We start from the raw sequence: 24,922 nt of genomic DNA, 5'->3' as shown, positions 1-24,922 counted from the left end.
TTGATCCTTTTGTGGCTTGGGACATCTGGCTGTCAGGAGATAAGAGCAATTTTTATCAATGCCTGTGAACACACCAGCCTGGATGCTTGTTGAGCCTAATTTAGGTGACCACATTACTTTCTTCAGTGTTGATTGTGACCAGTCTCAGACCAGAAACTTCAGTCATCCACTGTAGGGATTTTGATGCATCACTATGTCATATGATTCCATCCTCATCTTCACTCATTATTGCCATCAGTACTAACCTTGGGAGAAGATTCCCTCTATGCGCCATGTGTAATTATATCATAAACCTATTTATAAAGAACAAGATTTTGTTACACATGGGACACATTTCCTTCATAATGCTATTCATCTGATTGTCTGCTAAAGGAAAAACTGCTTCAATAAAGATTCATGATCTGCTGTCCCTCTGAAGGCTAGCAAGAGGAAGGGGAAGTACTTAATAGTTTCAGTTTGAAAAGATGAGTAGGTTTTCGTGCTCCAGTCTGTCCTGTATGAGCTGATCTCAGTCAGGGAGGCAACTGGAGTGCTACAAATGGCCTCAGTGTTCCCGGGCTTGGGAGCAGGAAAATGAGCCATTGTTCCTGCCCCAGTCGCTATTTGATGATCCATGTTGGAAAGTGTGAACGTTGGGTGAGAACAGGTTCGGGCTTGGCTCTGATACGCTCCACAGTAAACAGGCTGCCCACGTTCACTTTCTAATCCTGCACATGAAGTGTGGCTAATTGGCTGATGTACTCAAGGGATGCTGTGTCCGTGTGACCGTAAAACAACACGAGCAATCACCTGCCACCGAGACAATGTAGAAGGGAAAAGGACAATTCGTTTTGATAAGACTACGTTTTGGTCGGTTTAAAAAAAAAGTCGAAAAAGGAAAAATACTTGCTCGAAAGGGTGAGAAACTTCTCTCCCTCTACCGGTTGTTTCAGTGCTTTTCTGTCCAGATCTAGTGTATTCGCTGTCAGATGGTGCTCCTGTCAGTGTATCAGTGACTCATCAGCGCCCCTATACACCACACACAGCGGCGAATGGAAGCAGCCTGTGGCGCTGATTGACACGGTGGCCGGTCCAACCCTGTGCTGCCTAGCCCGCCCCCGGGGGGGCTCTGTGCCCGATCAGGGATCCGAGCGGGGCTCGCCTCGGCTCTTCGCATTCTCCTGCTCACCCAGCCTCGGCGCAACATCCCACGGATACAAGCCTTCGACACCGCACCGGGACTCGCAGCGTTACCTCCTGCCTCTGCAACCCAACCAGAGCTCGCCTGGACCCGGCTAGAGCTCCACCGAACCTCCGCTAAACCCACATCACATCCCCTCGACCGTGGAAGGCTTGTGTTATTTCACCAGAATTCACTTATAAGCACACTCAAAAAGCACTTAAAAGCGATCTCTTCGTCCGTATATATTTATATATATATATTGGCGACATCCTTGATTATAACTTTTTTTAAAGAAATTGAGTGGATCTTTCTTTGGGCGAAGATTTTTTTTAACCTGTAACAAACAACCTGGAAAACTAAAAAGACTTGTTGCACTTTGTGATTTTATAAGGAGAAAAATCTGAAACACATTTAAAAAAAAACATCTGCAATTAAGGGAACAAATATTTTTGCCTGGATTTTAGGTTGCTGAAGTTTCTTCGTGATGACTCCAGTCTGCTTATTGCGTTCGCTTCTCGTCCTGATCTTGGCTCTGTTTTCAGCAAATGCTAGTAACTGGCTGTAAGTGTTGATAATTATGACTTTATATTATTATTATTGCAAAGTTCTAATTCTCTCATCTGAAGGTGAGCTGGTGCAACAAACAGAATGCATGAGGTGGGGGTGGGGAGGGAGGGATTCAAGTTTCATTCTCTCGCTAAAAAAAGTCACATTTTGTTTCCCTGTTTTGTTTTGGTGATTTTTTTTAAAGATCTTCAGATCCATCTGGATGAGTGTTTTCTAACCCTTGACTCCCACCCTGTTGACATTCAGGCTGTGAAAGAGTTCCCAATAAAACAATACCACCCTTTTAAAACATTAAACGTATTTGGAAATTTAAAATCGATCCTTGTTTTATTGATAATATAGTGAAGTTGCATTTAATTTATAACATTTTGAAGTTTTTATAAAAACTTACACCACTCTGCCAACAATCAATGTCCCTTGGGGTAGAGGATGCCAATCTTATTAATTTATTTCAATTCATTAATTTTTGATTAGTTAGGTAGGGTGATCTGAGTGAGACAGAGAAAAAATAGACTTGTACAGACCTGTTCTAGACTTCTGCAGATACGTGCTTTCAATTAATCCTCATTTTTCATTCATACTGAGGGCGAAGGTACCGGCAGATGACAGGCGTGTTATTTAAATTGTGGGATTCCCCCCAGGCTGCTTTATTCCAATAATTTTAGTGTGAAGAAAGAAACGAGTCAAATTGTGTCAGTCGTGCATAAAATGTTGATAGAATAGAATAATAGCCTGATGGTACCTGGAATATAGCCTCACCCGGCATTGTGATAATGTCCAGTCTGTTTGAAATGTCAGTGATTCTTCAATTCTTCAACTCCTTTAAACAAAAAAATGCTTATAACCAGACCCATGTATAACAGAGGTGGCTGTAATGGGTGGATTTATAATTTTTTTTATTACTTGTATCATGAATTACCGCGTATTTAAATTACTAGCACGTGGTGCTTTAAAAAAACAAAGTAATTCCAAGGGTGTGGATGTTGGTTCCACACAATTAGCATTTCATGTGATTTATGGAGCGGCGGAATTAAATCGTTGTCCTGTCCTCTGTTGGGAAACATATATTTCGTCCTATATCCGCGACAGCGAAAACGTGAGAACGAGTGAAAGAGATAGTGTGAGAGAGGTGGATCTGTCTATTTCCCATGTCTGATTAAAGAAAGTATTTGTTTTCCAAACGACACTGGGCAAATCGAAGAAGGGGGAGCTGTTTAGGGGAGCTGAAGGTCAGCTCTGCACAACAACAGTCTCGTATACTGTCATAGTGCTGTGAACCGCCCAAACAACAGATACCTCGCCAGTCTGATTGTTATTACTGTGGACGACCCTATCCGAAAGACAGTAGGCAGGACAGCCTGCGATGATCAAGTTATTCGAGGGGCGGGGGTTTTATAAGGTTAAATAAAGGTGTACCAAACTACAGAAAGGAAAATCCAGATAACCTTAACCCTTTAATTACAAAAAAAATGATTTTTTTTGTTACAACTTTGAACTCTGCAGATAAGGAAGTGTGTTCATTTCCAATAACGTTTAGAATTTGAGAAATCTGTGAAACCCGAAGTGTTCTGGTTTACAGGAATCTACATTGTTACCCAACCAAAACTATATTGACTGACCTGGCAGGCTTCATGCTGGTATATGGAGAGAGAACTCATTGACCGCAAGGCAAGTGGTGGGTGTTCATAATTCACCGCAGGTCCATTTCCCAACGTGAAACTTAGGATAACTCCCCATAAACTTACAATTACAAAGTGGGGATCAGACGATTTTGCAACTTTTTTGTTGAGTTTTTCCCTTTTTCACATTTTCGGGCTGAATAATGTCTCTTTTATGTAGATTAGTTTAAGAATAATAAGAATTTTTAAGAAATCTAGATATCTAGTGGCGGAGCAACTGGAATCTTCGGATCGATTCAATAACATACATTAATGCAGAAAGAAACAATCCTCAAACCAATAACATTTCATGTTTTAGAATTGTGTGAAATATATATGGTACATAACAATCTGTGACTTACACAATTTTCACCATAAATTTTCTGGTCATTTTTCCCAAGAATTCAGATAGTAAATAATTATTGTGCCCCCCCCCAAAAAAAATTAAAACGTAATTGTTTCTACAACCCTCCCCCAAACATACGCACAATTTTGGGTGCATCCGTTTCAAATACGGTGACGGGAATAGGTGCAGTGCGAAACTTTTTCAAAACTTCTAATCACCGAGCTAAAATGCTCCTCCTATCAAAACCTGCATAAAATATTACAAATTAATTAATAAAAATATTACGATTATTAAAGATTATGTATAAAAGACTGAGTTTGTCGAATATTTGGTTTGATGTGTCTTCATTCTCCGGTCCTCTTTTACAGTTGTCACGAGCTTATCGTCGCTCAGACTCCTTAGTTCCAGTTTTACTGAAGTAAAGAGTGAATTTAGAAAGTTGAAATTTACAAACAACTTTCGTTCTGAATTTTCTTTTTGGTTAGAATCTCCGTCGTGTGTTGACCTTCTGTGATTACAAACATTTGAGTGTAAAAATTTAAACAACAAGGAAGTCTCCAGACAAAACAGATAGTTAAGACATTTTTTGGCACTGCCCCAGGGAATGTCTTTCGGGTTCTGAAGATATGATATCTGGGTTATATTGCAATAGATTTCTATTTTACACTGAGTTCGATCCCCTATTTCATACTCTGGTAGATCCCCCGTTTTGAAATGTGGCAGATGCACTTTGTTACACTGCAGTGAGACCTCCAGTTATTTTAAACTGCCACATCCCCTATTGTTTTACACTGGCGGATCGCTGCGTTCTGTTGGGTTCTGCTAACCCTTTGCCTTCTGGCTGTTTTAACAGGTATCTGGCCAAGCTATCGTCAATCGCCAGCATTCAAGATGAGGAAACGTGCGAGAGGTTGAAGGGTTTGATTAACCGACAAATCCAGATCTGCAAGCGGAATGTGGAGGTTATGGACTCGGTGCGGAGAGGAGCGGAGCTGGCGATAGAAGAGTGTCAGCATCAGTTCAGAAACCGCCGCTGGAACTGCTCCACTGTCGACACACTGCCTGTATTCGGCAAAGTAGTCACACAAGGTACACAGAGACCGAGACCAATAATCCCGGGTTACAGCACACAAGGTACACAGATCAGGGGCAACAACTCCAGGACATGAATCAGGAATAGTGTAAGGATCAATGGCATGCACAATTAAAGCAGTGACAGAAGTGGCTAAATTAAATTGCAGAAACTGACAGTTTTGGATTCAAGAAACAAGTAAATGGAGAGAGAGAGAGAGACAGACATGTGTTAAGGGGGAGGAGGTAGATACACTGATCTATGAAAAAGGGACAGACTTGCTGTCTTTAATGATCTTTTCTTGCTTCTAAAAATTATGTTGTCATATAATCCAGGAATGTGGTAAGAGAATTGAAGGATAGTTGTCACAGGCTGAAGGCACACAAGTTAAAGATAAGAAAGAAGAGAACTTGCATTTAAAAGAACTCATAATTACTACACAAGGCATAGATCTGTCATTGTAATCTTGGGATTTAATATACACAGATCAGGGATAATAATCCAACAGATGAGAACACACAAGATACCAAGACCAGGAGCAATGATTACTCACAGATTAAAGATATTGATACAAAGATTGAAAGGATAGTTGTAAATACACATTTGTGATAGCAATCCCTGGATAGAACAGCAGGAGGGTTGGGATACACTGTGCTCCTCTATCTCCGGAAAGAGGAATTAATTATTGGAAAACCAATAAAGGCTAAACCACAATGATAGATCCCTTGCCTCTCTCTCTACTTTATCAACACCACCTTGGCTTTCTTCTCTTGTTGCTCCTAAACTGCAAATATGTTATCGTCTTCACCATATTGGAATCACGATTCATTACAGTATCTCCTACTCTAACTCATTATTTCCCAAGACTTCAAAACTGTGGAACACTCTACCTCCCTCAGTCTTCCCTGCTACCATCTACTGGGTTTAAAACCCAAGCTTGGAATCACTGCTCCTTGTGTTAACTTGTCTTCTCCCCTACTCTTTTCAACCATGGAGGTGTTTTGCACTGTGGATTTCTGAAATAGAACACAAAACAATGACAGACCTGAGATAAAGCAGAAATAGATCACTGAAAGACCTGGATAACCAATAGTGAAACCTAGAGTGGGTTTATTGTTTTTATAATCCAGAACTAGGAAGTGTAGATCAGTGAAAGCAATCACGAGATAAAATGTGAATCTGGAATAGCAAGGTCAGATAAGGATTATAATCCAGAGATGTATGACACACAGATGTGGATGAGAAATGACAGTATACTGGGAAGGATTATGCACTGATCATATATAATCTCAGGGTAACACCAATTAGAGAGCTTCCCTAATAGGTCAGTGAGTTTATCCAGTGAATAGTTGAGCCTTAAAGATGAAGAAGGCCTCAGGTTTGATCCCAGGTCACAGCCAGCACCCATCATTTAAGGGAGAAACAATTGGCCAGGGTTCACTACTTATGACTATCCAGCAACCCTCGCTGTGGACTGTGAACATTAGATGAGGGCAAGATTAGGCTAGGAAGTGATGCTCTTTGTGGTCAGCTGGCTGCTGATTATTAGAGCTCACACATCAATAATGGCCAACGTGGAAATGTCAGAGGACTTCCAGGCCCAAAGAGTCAACAAATTCAGGAGAGCAGGGGAGAAGAAAAATAAAGATGTGATAATGGCACAGCTCCTAACTCTAAAATATAGTGACATAATAATTCAAGAAATAAGACAGAAATCCTGGGCAGAACAATCAACTGCCATGGGGGTGTAGAACAGGTGAAAATGGATTGGCCATTTGTTATACAGCCCGCATGGTTTTCATTGCGATTGAAACCGATGGAAGGAATCTTGATGGAGTGTGTAACAGGTGACCAGTCTGCTATCTGGTTTACCCATCCCCAGCCTCCACTGAACATGAAAGTTCTACCCCCGTCTTTCTATTTCAAATCCTGACCCATCTGCCATGTGTTTCCAGCATCTTGTTTTTATTTCACATTTCTCAGTGTTTATTTTTATCCATAGTAATTTACACATTGGCAAATAAAATGCATAGGATTAATACAGTTGAGATGTACAAATAGAGGAAATAGTACTAGGAATAACAGACATATTGAGCAGACAGTAATCTCAGTGGTGCCACAGATGGATCAGTGACAGTGATATCTGGACAGCTATGGTAATCCCAAAACAGTCACGTACTGAATAGGAACAGTAATCCCAGGACAATCATACACACAGCAATGACAGAAATCCCAGGACATTCACCCACAGCAGTGACAATATTCTTGGTAAGGTCACAAAAAAGAAGGCCCCCTCACAAAGACAGTTACTTCAATCTCTGTAACAGCTCCTGTCTATACCTCTGCCACAACTTATTTCCTGCTGCAACCTTCATCTATACATTTGATATCTTCTACCCTCTATAAACCTGAGCTCATCCAAAAATCAGCTGCCTGTATTCTAACTCACACCAGGTCCTGTTTATTAACACCCCTGTGCTCACTGACCTACAATGTCTCAATTTTAAAGTTCCCATTCCCATGTCCAAATCCCTCTATGGCCTCGGTATTCCCTATTTCTGTAACCTCCTGCAGCCCTATAGTGCTTCAATAACACCACCTTACTCCAACTCTAGACTTGTGAATCCCGCACTCCTTTTTCCCCACCATTAGCAGCTGTGCTGTCAACCATCTGGGCCCTAAGCTCTGGAATTCCCTTCCTAAACCGCTTTGTGTCTCCACCTCTTTCTCCTCCTTTAAGATCCTCCATAAATGTGAATAAAATTATTACACTCCAGTGAAGCACTTTGGGGAGTTTCCCTACAGTAAAGACACTATATAAATACAAGTTGTTGTCACACACAGAACAGTCACAGAGCAATGACAATAATCCCAGGACAGATGTGCACAGAGCAGCGACAGTTGCACATAGTCATTTTGTGACAGGACTGCATAATATAAGTCAAAAATTGATTAAATGAGATAATGACACTGAAACAAGAGACAGGAGATCAAGATCAGTTATAAAGAACAGAAAGATTGCATCCAGAATTAAATTGATATTAATTTATTCATTCACAGGATGTGGGTCTCACTGGCAAAACCAGCATTTATTGCCCATCCCTAATTGCCCTTGAGCAGATGATGGTGAGCCACCTTCTTGAACTGCTGAAGTGCATCATAGTGGTTTTGATACAACTGAGTGGCTTGCAAGGCCATTTCAGAGGGCAGTTAAGAGTCAACCACATTGTTGTGGGTCTGGAGACAGACCGGGTAAGGATAGTAGGTTTCCTTCCCTAAAGAACATTCGTGAACCAGTTTGGCTTGTACGTCAATCCAGTTCTTTCACAGTCACTAAGAATTAACAATAATCCTGTAGTTTCATGATCAGACCGAAAAGGACAGCAGATTTCCTTCCAGAAAGGACATTAGTGAACCAGTTGGGCTTTGAAACGACAATTCAGTTGTTTTATGGTCACCATTACCGATGCTAGCTTTTTACTCCAGATTTACTTAATTAACTGAATTTAAGTTCCCTAGCTGCCATGGGGATTTGAACTCATGTTTTCAGATTATTAGTCCAGACTTCTGGATTGCTAGTCAAATAACAACCACAGTGCTCCTGTACTCAGTAATAAAAGGAAATACTTCATAGATTTACCAAGCTAGTACAGGTAAATCAGGGCCAGATGCCCAGTAAGAACTTTAAAACATCCCAAGTGAATTAGACCATAAAATAATGCAAAGATAGACATGGTTGCGAGGTCTTGGGATCTGAAGGAAATTATAGAAATCAAGAGGTGGTTAGGAAAATATAATGTATTGGATTAACACTAAAATCAAATTTACTGTAGAATCCTGGGTTTTGAGTAGGCTAACCAGATCAGCAGATATAGAGATGTACATAAATATTGTACAAAAATTGCATAAGTAAACAAACAACATATACAGATATTGGGCATTAGATTGTGGAAATCATGCATGGAACATGTTTTAAAAACTTAACATTGAACTCTCGGGACGGAAATAGGGTATATGTTATTTTACATTAAATTCAAGGCTAGCAAAGGGCTCGGCTTGAGCAGAAATGTGCAGAATCAGCCCCAGGGATAATACTATTAATGCCACCCACACACACCACCCACAACTTCAAATATGTAAGTTAAAATCTCACTGGCAGCAATTTGTATTTGTGACTTTTATTAAAATTTTTGATAAACTATAGGCAAGTTAGATTGCAGTTTTGACATTGATGCAGCACAATTATTTATGTAGCACAAGTTAACTGTGGTTTGAAATCCCAGTATCAGTGTGACTTGAACTTTGACAAGCAGTGTGAGGCCATCATGAGGAGATAGTTTCACATCACCTGCATGTCGCATAACCTGCAGTATAACTGCAACTGGTGTAAACCCATTTAGAATTTAAAATAATCCAGGTAATCCCCTGAACCATATTTACATCTTTAGTACTAGCACAATTTATGGTAGGACAGTCTGCCTTTACTAACACAGAACATTTCATCAGCTTCAGACCCTGGTGGATGGAGGTCGCTCATGTATTCAAGTGTACATGTGCCGAACTGCCTGTAGTGCCTGCTCTCACAGTTCAACTGGCATCCAACCCAGCTGTATCAAGGTGCTATGAAAGAGTTCAAGCTCCCTTCATCTAGTTATACTGATCTGTATAGAATTGAGCCATATAGACTAAGATGGTCACAGATTCCATCCACAGCATCTGCTATGATAGCTGATCTCAGCTGGGGCAGAAAAAGGGCTGGATTTTTACTTTGGGGACTCAAATTCAAGTGAGATGACGTCTTGGAGAGTACTGTACCCCCAAACCACTTTGCATTAATGTAAAAATAACTAATTAAATCCAGCCTTGAAGTATTACAACTTGACCTTGGCATAAATGGGCAAAGGAAGAAAAAACTCTCTACAAATCATTATCCAGTGGCTCCTGTTGAAATTGTATTAGCATGAACGTAAACACAGCTCAGCTGTGATATCCCAATAATCAGATGGCCTGCTAACCCTCAAATCAAGATTTTCCCAAAGTTCTGACAAAGGTCATCGACCTGAAACGTTAACTCTGTTTCTCTCCCCACAGATGCTGCCTGACGTGCAGAGTTTTTATGGCACTTTCTGTCCCCACCTCCCTCCGTCCCTATTGGTGTCATTTTAATACAGGCTGATGTTAAAATAACACCAGTCGGAAAATCTAGGCCTCGCAGAAGTCTTGACTGGAGAATGGGCACTCGCTGAAGTGCCAGGCAGCAGACACTACTGGTGGAACTGTAACAAGAGGTCGTGTCTTCTGGACAGTGAAGAAATTGTAGGGAGGGGCATTCGGAGCTTCTATTTATAGAGCGTAATCCAGAACTTATCCTGAGCCAAATTTGGATCAACAGTGAAGTTTGATTGACCTTTATTGCAGATTAAAACTGGATGAAGTGTGACCAGAACGCGCTAAACAAGCCCAGATATGACCTAAACATTAATTTATTGAGTGGTATTAAACAGAGCTCAACATTCTTTTAGCACTTTAAGCTCAGATGACCTGAGACAAACAGTCCCTTTACCTCTTGTCCTTGTCAATTTTGATCGGTTAAATTAGATCCTGTGTAAAGGACCTAACAGTCAGTGTGATAGAGCTTTATACTGGGACTAATAATGAGATAGAAGCAGATGTTGGAAGTGGGAAATGTGTCTGTCCGAGTGGGGTTCTGTGGATTAGAGCGACCTCCACAGTCACTACTTAACCTTGCAAGGTTTGACGGACGGAGCATCAGGGAAAATATCGCAGCTCACAAAGCCATCCCAGCGTGTTTTCGGGAACTTCTTCCATCACTGTCCTTTTCCCCATGTGGTTAAATCGTTTTACATTATTTTAAAACGCGAATATAGCTCAGGCAGTCATAGATATCTGTTTTTAAAAACCATCTTGACACAAATACGCTCCATCTGCTTCTGTAACTCAGGGATTTAGCTCAGTTGTTACCTGACAATTGTACAAAATCTATCAATACTAAACACTAATCACATATTTTCACTAAACGAATTCATACCAGATGTAACTTCGATTGTGTACGTGATGGCAGTACATTTGGGGAAATGTTTTTCTGTGCATTTAATTTTCCTAGTATTATAAAAAAAAGTATCACTTCTTAATGTTCTTCTCTCTTCTGAACGCTTTGTTACCAGGGTGTGGTTCCACAGATCTAGATATCCTCTGCTCTCTCCTGCATGTTGTACTCTAGATCAGTATTGATACGTGTCAAACAGGCTGTTTGTTCATAGAAACAATACCCAAATTCGTCATTGACAAACATGGACACGCGCATTTTTAGTAGAGGTCACTAGGAACATAGTAACAGGAGTAGGCCATTCAGCCCCTTGAGCCTGCTCCAACATTCAATTAGATCACAGCTAATCTGTAACAACAACATTTACCCGCCCTTACCTAATGAAAATCTAAGGATAAACACCAGAAGTAGATTTTTCATCCCCTCTAAGGGACAGTGAAATCAATTTTAGTCCCTATTCCTTAATTGAACACTGACTAGGTTTCCTGGACTTTCCTGGTCTGCATGGGTCAGTACCACACTAAGTGGTTCCTTTGCCCATTAGGCCATGGGGACAAGTCATAAATCAATGAATCATACAACACAAAAGGAGGCCATTCAGCCCATCGTGCCTATGCCAGTTCTTTGAAAGAGCTATCGAATTAATCCCGCTCTCCTGCTGTTTCCACATAGTCCTGCAAATAGTCCTTTTCAAGCGCTTTATCCAATTCTCTTGTGAAAGTTACTATTGAATCTGCTTCCACCACCTTTTCAGGCAGTGCATTCCAGAACATAGCAACTTGCAGTTTATTTATTTTATGGGTACCAAAGCTTACGCTCCAGGCAATCCACCTTGTGTGATACTCTTATTAATCACCTCAAATCATCACATTCACTATTACTGTCCTATTACTAGCAGTTATTCACCCTGGTGAGCCAACCCATAGGTCTGGGGAGATAAAATCTGTTTTTCACAGTTCCAGTGGACATAACACAACAATTTCACACACCCACTGTTACACTTCACTGAAATCCTAGTGACAATGCTGCTGTCCAATGTTAAAGCAACAATGAAGGGGAAGGGGTGTGTTTATCCTGTATTTCAGCACAGCATGGGCTATTTTTGCAGTAGGCAGGTCCTGGTATGGCAGACCAAGATAACTATGCACCTTGTGAGTTCATTTTTGGCATTCAATTGGGGTGTACACATTTCTTTTGATAAAATGTTGATATTAAATTTTGCAGTTTGTAGTTCTGTCATCACACCATTGACTCAGATGTAGGATACTGGGTGACTCTGATGATGAATTAAATAATCAGAATCCTCCATTAAACCTACCTAGGATTGAATTTTTATTTTGAATGTTACACAAAAAGTAAACAGCTCTCTCCCACTTTTTTTTTTAATTGTACAATCATAGAACTTATGTGACATTGTATCTATTCAGGCTCTGTAGAAAAAAAAATCAGCGATAAAACCATTGGGTCCTATGTCATGTTACCCGAATCTCACAATCCACTGACAAAAGCAACCAGTTTCACTAACATTTTGTAAACTAGTTATATTACAGCACTCACAGAATCACATCACTGAAGAGGACATTTGGCCCATCACATCTGTGCCAGGTCTCTGAAAGAGCTATTCATTTAGTCTCATTCTCATGCTCTTTCCCCTTATTAAAGGTTTTCTTTATCAAATAGTTATCCATTTTCCTTTTGAAAGCTGTTATGGATTCTGATTTCACCACTGTAAAACATTCCATATTTGTAAAAATTTCATTTACTGCCCTCCCTCATTCTTTTGGTGACGATCTTAAAATGATAGTCTCGATACCATTCTGAGAAATGTAAATGAGGCAGCGACCAACACCTCAGAAGATAGTTTCATTCTCTGCCCCCTTGAGCAAATGTCACACGTGAGCAAGTGTAAATGGCTGCTGATAGCCCTGCTCGATGTTAGGTCCAGCAATTTATTTTCACTGTAGGTGGGTGGGGGGGGGGGTCAACTTTAAACCCTTCTAAGTCGGATAGCAGTGCAATTTTTTTAATGGATTTTCCCCTCAGATCAGGGAAAATGTGCAGTCAGAATGGAAAGGTCAGGAATGCACCTTTGTAGCAACTGCACATGCACAAATCTTGCAAGAGATATGAAATTAAATGTTTTTTGCAATGTAGCTTTCAGGTAGCCATCTACAAAGCACTGGAAGGTGTATGATTACAACCTAGATTGATTCACCCTGGATATACCCTCCTCCCCACTTCTAAGGTAGATCCTTCCTTTCATCCATGCAGCATCCCACTGCACTTACCAAGATGAGGAACTTAACCAAATGTACACTCATTCATGCCCTGTTACTGTGGTGGAACATGATGGACTGGCCTCCTTTAATCATTTCTTTATCCCCTTCAATTCTTTTTTCTCTTCATCTGAGGTGGCTGTCTCAGAGTGGGATTTTCTTTTTTCTTAGGGTGTGCATTCATGGTACCAGCAAGTGTCAGCAAGCTGATGAACAATAGGGAACATCACTGTTGAGCCTGGCCTCTTCCCCAAAGTCCAGTAGTTTTTAAGGAACTCACTGTATAGCAGTCATAAATGGGAACCCTGGCTGATCCTTACTCCTATTTAGCCTGGAGTGCTAAGGTCATTTGTGACACTCCTATAGTCATCCCAACCCAGTTCAACTAACTCAGTAAAGACTGAGTATCAAACATGGGACACCTTGATCTATTCTTCACTTGATGGTGCATTTATTAGCTGGGGTCTTATTCATATCTAACTGAATAATAATAACCATAGAAGCAAACTGTGCTATAATCCTCATTCACAGAATGTACACACATAAGCAGTAGATTCCTAGCCTCCTGTCTCATATTTCCAAATGCTGATCTGTTAATTAGTTACATAAGTTGGTCACTTTAACACTTCATTATTCACTATTAGAATCCAGCCACTGTAAGTGGCACTCTGCAAGCTATAATTGTAAACACAAAAAAGTAATGTCAAACTTTTGTGTACCTTTATACATTTGCACTTTAAATTTATACCCATGGTTGGAAAAACATTTTTAGGTGTTGCCCACAAAGAACTGGGTGGTGCAGTGAGTTAACACTGATTTTCACTCCAATGGGTTTGAATCTAGCCCAGACTGATGGGCTGTTTCCCCTGTCTGCTGACTGTCATGGTCCCATGTAAAATTACTTTGTTTAGTTTCACTTCCAGTTCCTAGTGGGCATAGACCCACACCTTGAAGCTGCCCATTGCACCACTGGGTGGATCTGATATTATAATCTTACTCAAAGTGGGGTTAGGGTGAGTTTTGGACATGGAAAAATATCTCACTTGTTGCTCCTTTGACGTTGGGATGGAGGTATGTTTTGGGGACAGAGTAGAGGCAGTTTTGTTCTGTGTCTAACTGACCTGAGATTTTTGATGTTGACACTGAGTTCCTTCAATGGGAAAGTGTTCTACTATGAAGCATTAATGTCTCTTAACTAGACAAAGACAAAAATTCACAACAAAAAGTCATTTAGAAAAAGTTCACTTTTTTTTATTCATTTCATGGGATGTGGGCATCACTGGCAAGGCCAGCATTTGTTGCCCATCCCCAATTGCCCTTGAGAAGGTGGTGGTGGTGAGCTGCCTTCTTGAATTGCTGCAGTCCATCTGGTGAAGGTACACCCACAGTACTGCAACTCAGTAAGTGTAGCTTTTAAATAAAAATGGCTTAAATTAATATTTCACTTGGCATTAATTTAAAAAAGCAAATCCTAAAAAAAGGACTAAAATGTGTCTTTGGTACAGTGGAGGTGCTTAAGATGTTTCTGCAATAGTGTCTTAAAGTCGCATGTTGCAGAAATCTGTATATTTAGAGTGTAGCATGGATTTCATACAGCCAGAAAGAAGAGCTGAAAAAGTGCAGTTATTAATTTCCTTTCTGGCTGCTGTAACTTCTCCAGGGACCAGGGAAGGTTTACACAGGCGAGAGATGTCAAACCACTTTGCTGGCCTTTACAGGTAGGCTAGGGTGTTCAGTTGGTGAGTGACCAGAAAACATTATTGCTTCCACCTCTGATAGCAAAGTTGTCATTGGTCCAGAGATGCCCATTAACAATACTTGTTTTGGTGGGGCTCAGAGCTTTCAGAGGTAGCAGAGACATCTTCTTCACGCTACTGCTTTTCTGCTGAAGTTGGGCCTGCTGTCAGTGGTATTGCAGTAAAGTAAATATAGCTCAAGTTAGTGCAGTATGGAACAGCTGCAGCAGTACACAAAGGACCAAGAGCAGTCCAAGTGAATGCAGTTTCTCAACCCTTTGTAAAGATATTGTGGGGGATTTCTCCCAAAGGTCTTTCATAAAGGTACTGCCTGGTGCAGCAGTTGTGACTCTGCAACTGTCGTCAGTGTCCTAGGGAACGAACTAGCCAGAGTACTTGCCCCAGATCATTAACAAGGCTGAAAAGTGGACATTGTGTTAGCAGAATTGGGCTATGCCAGAATGTCCCGCACTGTTAAATGTTAGCTGATACCAAATGGTTACATTCATAATTGAAGAATGACCACTCAATAAAGGCAATAAAGAGCTGTTAGCTCCCATGAGACAGTATTCCCACAGTCAGTAACTTCAGGAGATGAAGGGAGACAAGAGGAGGAAACTGGAGAAAAATGTTTGTGGCAAGGGGATGAATTGCACATTCAAGAGGGATAAACTCCATCAATGTAAGGGAAAATTGCATCATATTCCTAAAATACATTATTATTATTAATAGCGTTGGTATATATACGTGTCAGCTGTCTGGTACAAGGCTTATTAACAGGAAATAGTTTTATTTGTAAATGCGTTTTTTAGTATGGTAAAAATTCACTCTCGTATTGAGTGAGGCTGGGGACTACTTTTAATAACAGAGAAATTCCCTCTTGCAACAAATAATACTGTTATGTGTTAGCAGATACTTAATTAAAATGGAGCAATCCAATTGGTACTGCCAATTGGCGCTAATTCCTGTTAGACAGTCTCAATTCATAGAACACCATTTCAATATGAAACTCTGTTAAAGGGGCCCCACATAATGTAAGTCTAAGATACCTACATGAAGCTCCCCAACAGCTTAGAGGTTACAAACTCTACCCTACTGATCCTGGTAAACTGATTTCAGCTCTGATGGTGGTGCAACTGCTACAATTGGCTTCAGCACCTCTAAGTTCAGGAGAGGAAAATCAACCAGTTTTTGCACTTCTCATCACTTTTCAGTGGGCCCTGGTGAGAAATGTATACGTGGATATTGAATGAGGACAGGGCTGGTCTCAGCTCTTATGTCCACATGATATAATACTCTACCAACAGTTACTTTCCAGCCTCACACATGCAAAATGGTCTGTTGGGTGAGGTGCCACAGGGCAAAAGATGGTCTTTAAGCTATACCCCTGAAGCTTGAGCACCTTTCGGAGAGAAGGGGAGGAAATATGAAGATTAAAATAAATCTATTTGCAATGCTCAGAGCAGAAACACAGTCTTAAATTTGGTAATAAGAAACCTCAGTTCTGTTTTAATAAGATTACTGTTCTCTATACCAGCAGGGAACAGCCTCATTCTCAGCTATCATCTCATGGCTTAATCAGCTTCACATTCCTACCCACCAGCCATTAAAGTAACATGATCTAAAGCACTAATAATCTTTGTTGGCCCATCAGTTAATGCTCAGTCAGAGAGAGTAGTTGGCTTTATTTTATGGGTTAGTTATGCTACAGGTAATGCTCTCAGACCAGATGGAAGGGGCCGGGGGGCATTCAGCCAACCTGAGCTGCTGCCAGCCCCTGCAGTGTACTTTCTGCATGCACCTGCCAATTAGATTTTAATGTTAAGACTGAGTCAAAAACTGTGTAGAAACTGATGCTTCAAGAGAGCTGCCTGGGAGCTATTAAAATGAGCCTGAAGTTATACCACACCATTTGTAAAGTTCAAGTGGTTTTCTGTCGAGTGCAGTCTACAAACTGATCCCACTCTGACTCTCAAATTATGGTTCTAAGTTTTGTGTTGATATGCAACCATAACCACTTTTCCACAATATAAGAAAAGCCCACTGGATTGGAAGAAAAATCAGAAATGCTTCTCAACATAACTGTAACAAACATAGCTCCCAGGTAGTTCTTTTTAAATGTCAGTTTCCATGCACTCATCAGCTTGCTCCTAACATTGAAATCTAACTAGCTGATGTGCACAAGCACAGAACTATGTCAGTGCTAGGCAGACAACATAGAAAATGGCAGTGTAACTTGGGTCTGCCATCTTGTTCTGCACTATACAGGTATTGTTACATCCAAATGTGCCTGTGATGTGATTGAGTAACCATTCTTACTTCTTTAATTGCAGGAACAAGAGAAGCAGCTTTTGTGTATGCAATCTCATCTGCTGGAGTGGCCTTTGCAGTTACTCGTGCCTGCAGCAGTGGAGAGCTGGAAAAGTGTGGTTGTGATCGCACGGTCCATGGAGTAAGCCCTGATGGTGAGTCTAAAAATATTGCTCCATCAGGATGCTTGATGGTGCAAAGAGTTAACCATTGACCTTTTTCCTCTGAGATATATGTTCAAAGCTAGCCCAGAGAAATGGGCTGAAAGCATGCTTTGCCTGTACAGGTCTAATGGGAAACACATTTCAGCATTTTTAGTCCAGTTCCTAGTGTGTAGTGCAATTTGCCTATAATCTGGCATAAATTGGCAATCAAACTGAGGGAGACCACAGATAGGCTGGTGTGAAAAATGAAAAAAAAATCACACAAATGTAGTAGGTCCTTTCCCAAGGTTGGAGTGGGGTTCATTGTTGAGGTAGAGTGCATTGTATCTAGCCATACTATGCTTGATTTGGGAATGCTTGACGCTGATACCAGGTGCCTCAGAGGGAAAATGTTCCATTGTCCAGTACTAACATTTATCATGGATGACTACACAAAAAAAATCACATTTAATGTGCTTTATGATCATCCACGTATTAGACCTTAAAATAGAGGGAGACCACTTTGGGTAATTGAAGTCTTCATAATGGCCAGTAGTAGTCTTCAGAGGCCTTGTTCTCCCCCTTTCGAACCCCTATGTTCTCTAAGATGAAGCCTGACTTCCATTATGACTCTCCAGCTAGCAGCTTACGTATTTATGGTGCATTTAGGACATCATTAAGAGCAGGAATAGTGCTGCCATATCCTATCCTCTTAATTCCTGGTGTGCTGGTACATAAGGAGTTAAAAACCAGCTTCCCTCACAGAAGTCATGTACCAGCTTAACTTGAAACAATTGTTACAGATTTAAGTCAGGTTTTCTGTGCCTCTCTAAGGGAATAGACAAGTGATTTAATTCAAATACAAACATCTTGTGGGATTTGTGGAAATGTGTGTTTGATTGGCAACTCTTTTGAATTTAACAATTAATTAAATCTGAGTGGTTCTGGTCAAGATTTTTAAAGGGATTTAATCAACTTGTCTTGTTCAAATCTGCCTGATGACTTCAAAGAGAGATAGTTAGGCCTGATAGCTTCCTTGGATGATGAGAAAAAGGACGGAATCACTGTATAATTGTCTAGCACAACAGTTATAAGCTATTTATTATTTTCTAGTATTTGAGGAGCTAGCTACGTTTAACAGATACTGTAAAAATGTTGTTACTTCTGGTATTTGTAGTTGCTTTAATGTTTAATTAACTTGTTTGTCAGTCAAAGCCTAAGTCAAAATCCACCTTCCAAAACATGTGATAAAACCTTGAGCTGAAATAAACTGGGCACTCTACAAATTTGCCTAGCTATCTGGGCAAATGAAAACATTCTTTCTAGAAAATGGGTTACCTAGAGTAAAGAAAAGTAAAGAAACCAAAAACATGGAGTAGTGGTTTCTGCTTTGCAGCATTGCTGGAGCTGGTGTGTAAACACAGAGTTTGATCAATGATCTGACTCCCCATTGTATTAGACACTGAAAAGTAAAACTATGTTGGGGTTGAAAAATCAAACAGCAAATCCCTAAATGCAGTGTAAATGTGGTCTCCATAATCGACAGAAAGCTCCATTTCAGTTTACTGCGCACAGTGTAACTGAACCCCAAGAACAATTAAATACAAAAACAAAATACTGCAGATGCTGGAAATCTGAAATAAAATCACAAAATGCTGGAAATACTCAGCAAGTCAGGCAGTATCTGTGGAGAGGGAAACAGAGTTAACGTTACAGTTTGATGACCTTTCATCAGAATGGATCATTTATTTCATGGTTCTGAATATATTGGAGCACTCGCAGGAATTTTGAAATCAATTTTAATTTTCCTCTGCTCAATGGGAACGGTACAGGAGGGATGTTCATGCCATGTTTCTGCTGGCCACCATCTTAACTGACCTCAGATCAGGCATGGAAGGGCCGCCCAGCCCAGATAGGCAAGGACCTACTTGATAAGCAAGTGTCGTGGCCCCATGACGTCATTGGTGTGGCAATTTTTGCTTATGGATTTAAGGGCTTACATGGGTCCAAAACCAATAGCGATACCATGCCGGGAGTCGGTGGAGTGACAGAAAGTTAATTTTATTTTTCTGCGGTATTCTTGTGGAATAGGAGTGTTCACCTGGGCCCCATAAGGAGCCCTTGGACCTCCCCAGCCCTGGCCTTCCGCCTCCCTCCCAGCACTGGAAACTGCTGCCAAACCCTTCCCTAGCAGTAACTTCATACCGAGGACTGTTCTCTCAAGTCCTGGTGGTCCTTGAACTCATGAACCAATTTCTGCTCATGCTTGCTGATATTACTTCCACCATTTGCTGTAGGGACACAGTGCTACTTATTTTAAATTAGGCCCAACAGTTAAAGTGGCCTGGGTCTCAGGCTAAAGTTTCCCCAGAGGTTTATAGGGACATACTAACATATGTGGTGCCAGAGAGTTGTTGCCTATAAAGTCCATAGATAGAATAAAGTTAGATGTTGGAATAATCTCTCTTTGCAAAGAGTCATCAGCCTCTGGAAAAGGCTTTTACAATATGTGGTGTGAGATCATTCCAGTCTTATAAACGGGAACTTGACAGCTTTCTAAAAGAAGGGGACATTCCCAGTGATAGTGGATACCTGGTTAGTTGGTTTAGATTGTGATGCAAAATGGGCAACCACAATTTTCTGAAGCTTGCTTGTTTGGCTTAGGGAATCTGAGAGGAATTTGCCAGCAATTTTTCTTAATTGGCTAGTCTTTTTTTCTATTAGTTTTGCGTCCCAAGAGACAACATTACCAGGAGTTGAGAGGATGAAAGGCTACAAAGTCTACTGGTTAGGGTGAACTTGATGGGCTTAAAGGTGATTTCTCACCTTTCTTTTTATACATTCAACCTATGCTCTATAAAATGATCAGCTGTTAATTAACCTGTCAGGTTACCGTTTATAAGAAAGTATATACTGTAATTCCTAGATTTTGAATTTGGTTTAGTTCCTGGTTTGGCCTAGACCTGACCTTGGAAATATCTGATTGTTCATTTCTGAATTATGCAGGCTTTTTGTTCTGATCATTAATATTTCTTCATTACTGTTGGGTTTAGGCTTCCAGTGGTCAGGCTGTTCAGATAATATTGCATATGGTGTTGCCTTTTCCCAGTCTTTTGTGGATGTAAGGGAAAGAAGCAAAGGCGCCTCTTCTAGCAGGCCATTAATGAATCTGCATAACAACGAGGCAGGACGGAAGGTATGTGGTTTATAATCCTAAAGCTCCAACTCTGTTCTAAACTGTTCCCAATTCAAATGTTAAACAAGCTTCTTTAGCTCTTTATTGCACCAATAATTTTCCTTGTTCAACAGCTTGATTCGAGGGAAAAATAGGTTTTATCAAGTGTGTTTACCAATAGCTGATTAATGCTGTGGGTTGGCAATAGATTTGGCAATATTTGCCCACATGTGAACACATTTGTCATAAGATCACAAGATGAATAGAGATGTGTAAGGCCATTTGGCCCACATGAGGTCATTCATCCAGAAAGATCCTAAAGTTCACCCTAACATTGCAAAAACCTAATTATTTTCAGGGTTTTGCCTCCGTTACTCTACTTGGAAGTCCACTCCAAGTGTTTACTCTTTGTGTGAAGACCTTCCTAACACCAGTTCGAAATTTGCCTATTACTAGTTTAAGCCTGTGTCCTTGACCTAATTCCATAATTTAATTTGAAGTAATTTCTGGATCTACTTTTTCCAGACTACTGAGTAATTTATCATAGTTTATCCATTATTTGACAGTGAGCTTTGAGCTGTGCTCTGACAGACTACTTGAGTACAGGGTGTATCACAACAGAGCTCAATATCCATAAACAGGTGCTTTCAGTAGGGGTTGCTGAATTAAAATCAGGAGTAAGAACCATGTCTGATTTTTTTCCCTTCTAATCCAAGGGCACAGAGACCGACTACAGCAGCTGCACCACTGCCCCAACTGACAATCAGCTAATTCTGCCCAAACAGGGGATTGAACTTGGGACATTTCTTGCCAGATAAACTCGCTGAGTAACTGGGGCACTCTATTTTAAGACTGAACTTTCACTTTAGGTATAAATGCTGTAATAATCCCCTGCATTGCATTCTCCTATGTTCTCTTTCTCTCAAGCGAGAGAAGTGTTGGAATTTCAATGATCACAGATCTGAAATTACAATCCTGAAGTGATGATTACAATCTCATTTGGGGGTTGGATCATCTGAATTCTGGATATATAGATTGATTTTGGAATCCAGACATCCAATCTACATAAAAGCCATAAGGTCTAATGTTATGTAGTTTACTTCTCTTACTTCCATGTCACATAACTCAAATTGTCTGATAATTTTAGCATAAAATTTTCACTTTGCTATGTTATTTACATTGCTTTATTGTAATTGTTGAATAATTCAATTTTTAGTGCAAAAAAATGGAATTATCAAGAACAGACTATATCTGCCAAAAAGAAAATTTGTGGATTAGTTTGGTAACCAGTTGCTATTATTTTGCAATACTTGGAAACACAATAAGCGATTTGCCTATTAGCAAATTTGTTCAGCTAAATTATTGATTAGTTTTCAAACAATTCTCTTGTTTATATCATTGACTAGTTGCATGTTTGACTCTAACAACACCACAGCAATTTTTTTATATTAATTGACTAGATGTGATTAAGTCCTAACACTGTTGACCTTTATTATTGTTATCTTGGAAGGTGGCGCAAAACAGGTGGTAGTGGATCAGCTGCATGTTATACATAAGAACATAAGAACTAGGAGCAGCAGTAAACCATATGGCTCCTTGAGTCTGCTCCGCCATTCAATACAATAATGGATAATCTTCTGCCTCAGATCCACTTTCCCGCCTCCCCATATCCCTTGATTCCCTGAGAGACCAAGGGCTGGATTTGGTGTCAAGCAAGCCTTCAGCCCAATTAGAGGTTTTGTGGGGTCGGGACCTGGAAATATCCTGCTTGTCTGGTTCCCGACCCCGGATTGAAAATCCAGCTCCAAAGATCTGGCTATCTCAGTCTTAAATAAATTCAATGATGGAGCATTCACAACCCTCAGGGGTAGAAAATTCCAAAGATTCACAACCCTTTCAGTGAAGAAATTTCTCCTCAACTTAGTCCTAAATGATCGATCCTTTATCCTGAGACTGTACCCCCATGTTCTAGATTCCCAGCCAGGGGGAACAACTTCTCAATATCTATCCTGTCAAGCCCCTTCAGAATCTTGTATGTTTCAATGAGATCGCCTCTCATTCTTCTAAACTCCAGAGAGTATAGGCCCAATTTACTCAGACTTTCATCATAAAACAACCCTCTACTCCCAGGAACTAATCTAGCGAACCTTCGCTGTACCGTCTCCAAAGCAAGTATATCCTTCCTTAAATATGGAGACCAAAACTGCACACAGGACTCCAGATGTGGTCGCACCAAGCCCTGTACAATTGTAGCAGGACTTCCTTATTCTTTTACTCTAATCCCCTTGCAATAAAGGCCAAAATGCCATTTGCCTTCCTAATTAATTGCTGCGCCTGCATGCTAACTTACTGTGTTCTTTGTACAAGCACACCCAAGTCTCTCTAAACATCAACATTTACAAGTTTCCTGCCTTTTAAAAAATGTTATGCTTTTCTGTTCTTACTACCAAAGTGAATAACCTCACACTTCCCACATTATACTCCATCTGCCACCTTGTTGTCCATTCACTTAACCTATCTAGATCTCTTCGCAGGCTCTGTCATCTTAGCTAACATTCCCACCCAGCTTTGTATCATCAGCAAACTTAGATACATTAATCTAGGTCTCCTCATCTAATTCATTAATATAAATTGTAAATAGCTGAGGCCTCAGCACTAATCCTTGCGGCACTCCACTAGTTACAGCCTGCCATCTTGAAAATGCCCCAGTTATCCCTGCTGTCTGCATCCTGTCCATTAACCAATCTGCTGTCCATGCCAATATAATAACACCAACTCCACACGCCCTTATCCTGTACATTAGCCTTTTGTGTGGTGCCTTATCTAATGCCTTTTAGAAATCCAAGTATACTATATCTACTGGTTTCCCTTTATCCACCCTACTAGTTACATCCTCAAAAAACATTAATAGATTTGTCAAACACGATTTCCCTTTCATAAAACTATGTTGTCTCTGTCTGATTTTCTAAGTGCAATGTTAAGACTTCCTTAGTAATAGATTACAGAATTTTCTTGACAACTGATGTCAGGCTAACTGGCCTGTAGTTGCCTGTTTTCTCTTTCCCTCCTTTCTTGAGCAGCAGTGTTACATTTGCTAACTGCCAATCCGCTGAACCATTCCAGAATCTAGGGAATTTTGGAATATCATAACCAGTGCATCCACTATCTCTGCAGCTACTTCTTTTAGAACCCTAGGATGTAGGCTATCGGGTCGTGGGGATTTGTCAGCTTTTAATCCTTTAAGTTCCCCAATACTTTTTTCTCTGCTGTTATTATTACCTTAAGTCCTTCACTCTTATTAAGCCTTTGGTTACCCTCAATTTCTGGTATGTAATTTGTGTCTTCAACTGTAAAGTTAGACACAAAATATTTGTTCAACATCTCTGTCATTTCCTCATTCCCCATCATAATATTTCCTGTCACTGTTTCTAAGAAATCAACGCTTATTTTAGTTCCTCTTCTTTTTACACAATTGTAAAAGCTCTTAGGATCTGTTTTTATATTCCTGGCTAGGTTACTATTCTATTTTTTCCCTTTTTATCAACTTATTGGTGACCCTTTGCTGGTTTCTAAAACACTCCCAATCCTCAGAATATTACTATTCTTTGCAACATTATAAGCCTCTTCTTTTAATCTAATACTACCCTTAACTTACCTATCAAGCCACAGATGGATCTTCCTTGACGAGTTTTTTATTTAAATGGAATGTGTTTTTGTTGAACATTTTGAATTGTTTCTTTAAATGTTTCCTATGGTTTATTTACCACCATTTTAGTTAAATTACCCAATCAACGTTAGCCTCCTATGTAATTGGCTTTGTTTATGTTCAAGATTCTTGTTTGGGACTGGAGTATGTCACTTTTAAACTTAATATGGAATTCAATTGTATGATAGAAACATAGAAAGATACAGCACTGAAACAGGCCCTTCGGCCCACCGAGTCTGTGCCAACCAACAACCACCCATTTATACTAATCTTACATTAATCCCATAATCCCTACCACATCCCCACCATTCTCCTACCACCTACCTACACTAGGGGCAATTTACAATGGCCAATTTACCTATCAACTGCAAGTCTTTGGCTGTGGGAAGAAACCGGAGCACCCTGCAGAAACCCACGCCATGATCATTTTTTCCCAGAGGATCTTTTACTATAAGATTACTAAGTAAACCTGCCTCATTGCACAATACTAGATCTAAAATAGCATTATGCATAGTTGGTTCCAGGAAACTGTCACAAAAACATTCTACAAATTCATCTTTCAGACTACCTTTGCCAATTTGATTTGTTCAATCTATATGAAGATTAAAGTCCCTCACAATTATTGCATTGCCTTTGTTACAAGCTCGAATTATTTCTTGCTTAATGCTCTGTCCAATGGCATAACTACTGCTAGGAGGCCTATA

The 24,922-nt window shown here is 40.2% G+C and overlaps 1 protein-coding gene across 1 annotated transcript in view; it reads left to right on the top strand.

Moving 5' to 3' along the window:
* The first annotated feature begins 1,160 nt into the window (after window positions 1-1,160).
* wnt4 (wingless-type MMTV integration site family, member 4) overlaps window positions 1,161-24,922 on the top strand; it is a 29,526-nt gene continuing 5,764 nt past the window's right edge. The window contains exons 1-4 of the mRNA XM_068017471.1: window positions 1,161-1,723; window positions 4,587-4,822; window positions 17,218-17,349; window positions 20,391-20,533. Of these exons, the coding sequence (XP_067873572.1) occupies window positions 1,647-1,723; window positions 4,587-4,822; window positions 17,218-17,349; window positions 20,391-20,533 (588 nt within the window). The 5' untranslated portion in view covers window positions 1,161-1,646. The remainder of the gene's footprint in view (window positions 1,724-4,586; window positions 4,823-17,217; window positions 17,350-20,390; window positions 20,534-24,922) is intronic.

This window comes from Heterodontus francisci, chromosome 37 (genome assembly GCF_036365525.1).
Source record: "Heterodontus francisci isolate sHetFra1 chromosome 37, sHetFra1.hap1, whole genome shotgun sequence".
Classification (NCBI taxonomy): domain Eukaryota; kingdom Metazoa; phylum Chordata; class Chondrichthyes; order Heterodontiformes; family Heterodontidae; genus Heterodontus; species Heterodontus francisci.
The sequence above is the reverse complement of the archived record's forward strand: the minus strand, read 5'-3'. Positions and strand labels throughout refer to the sequence as shown.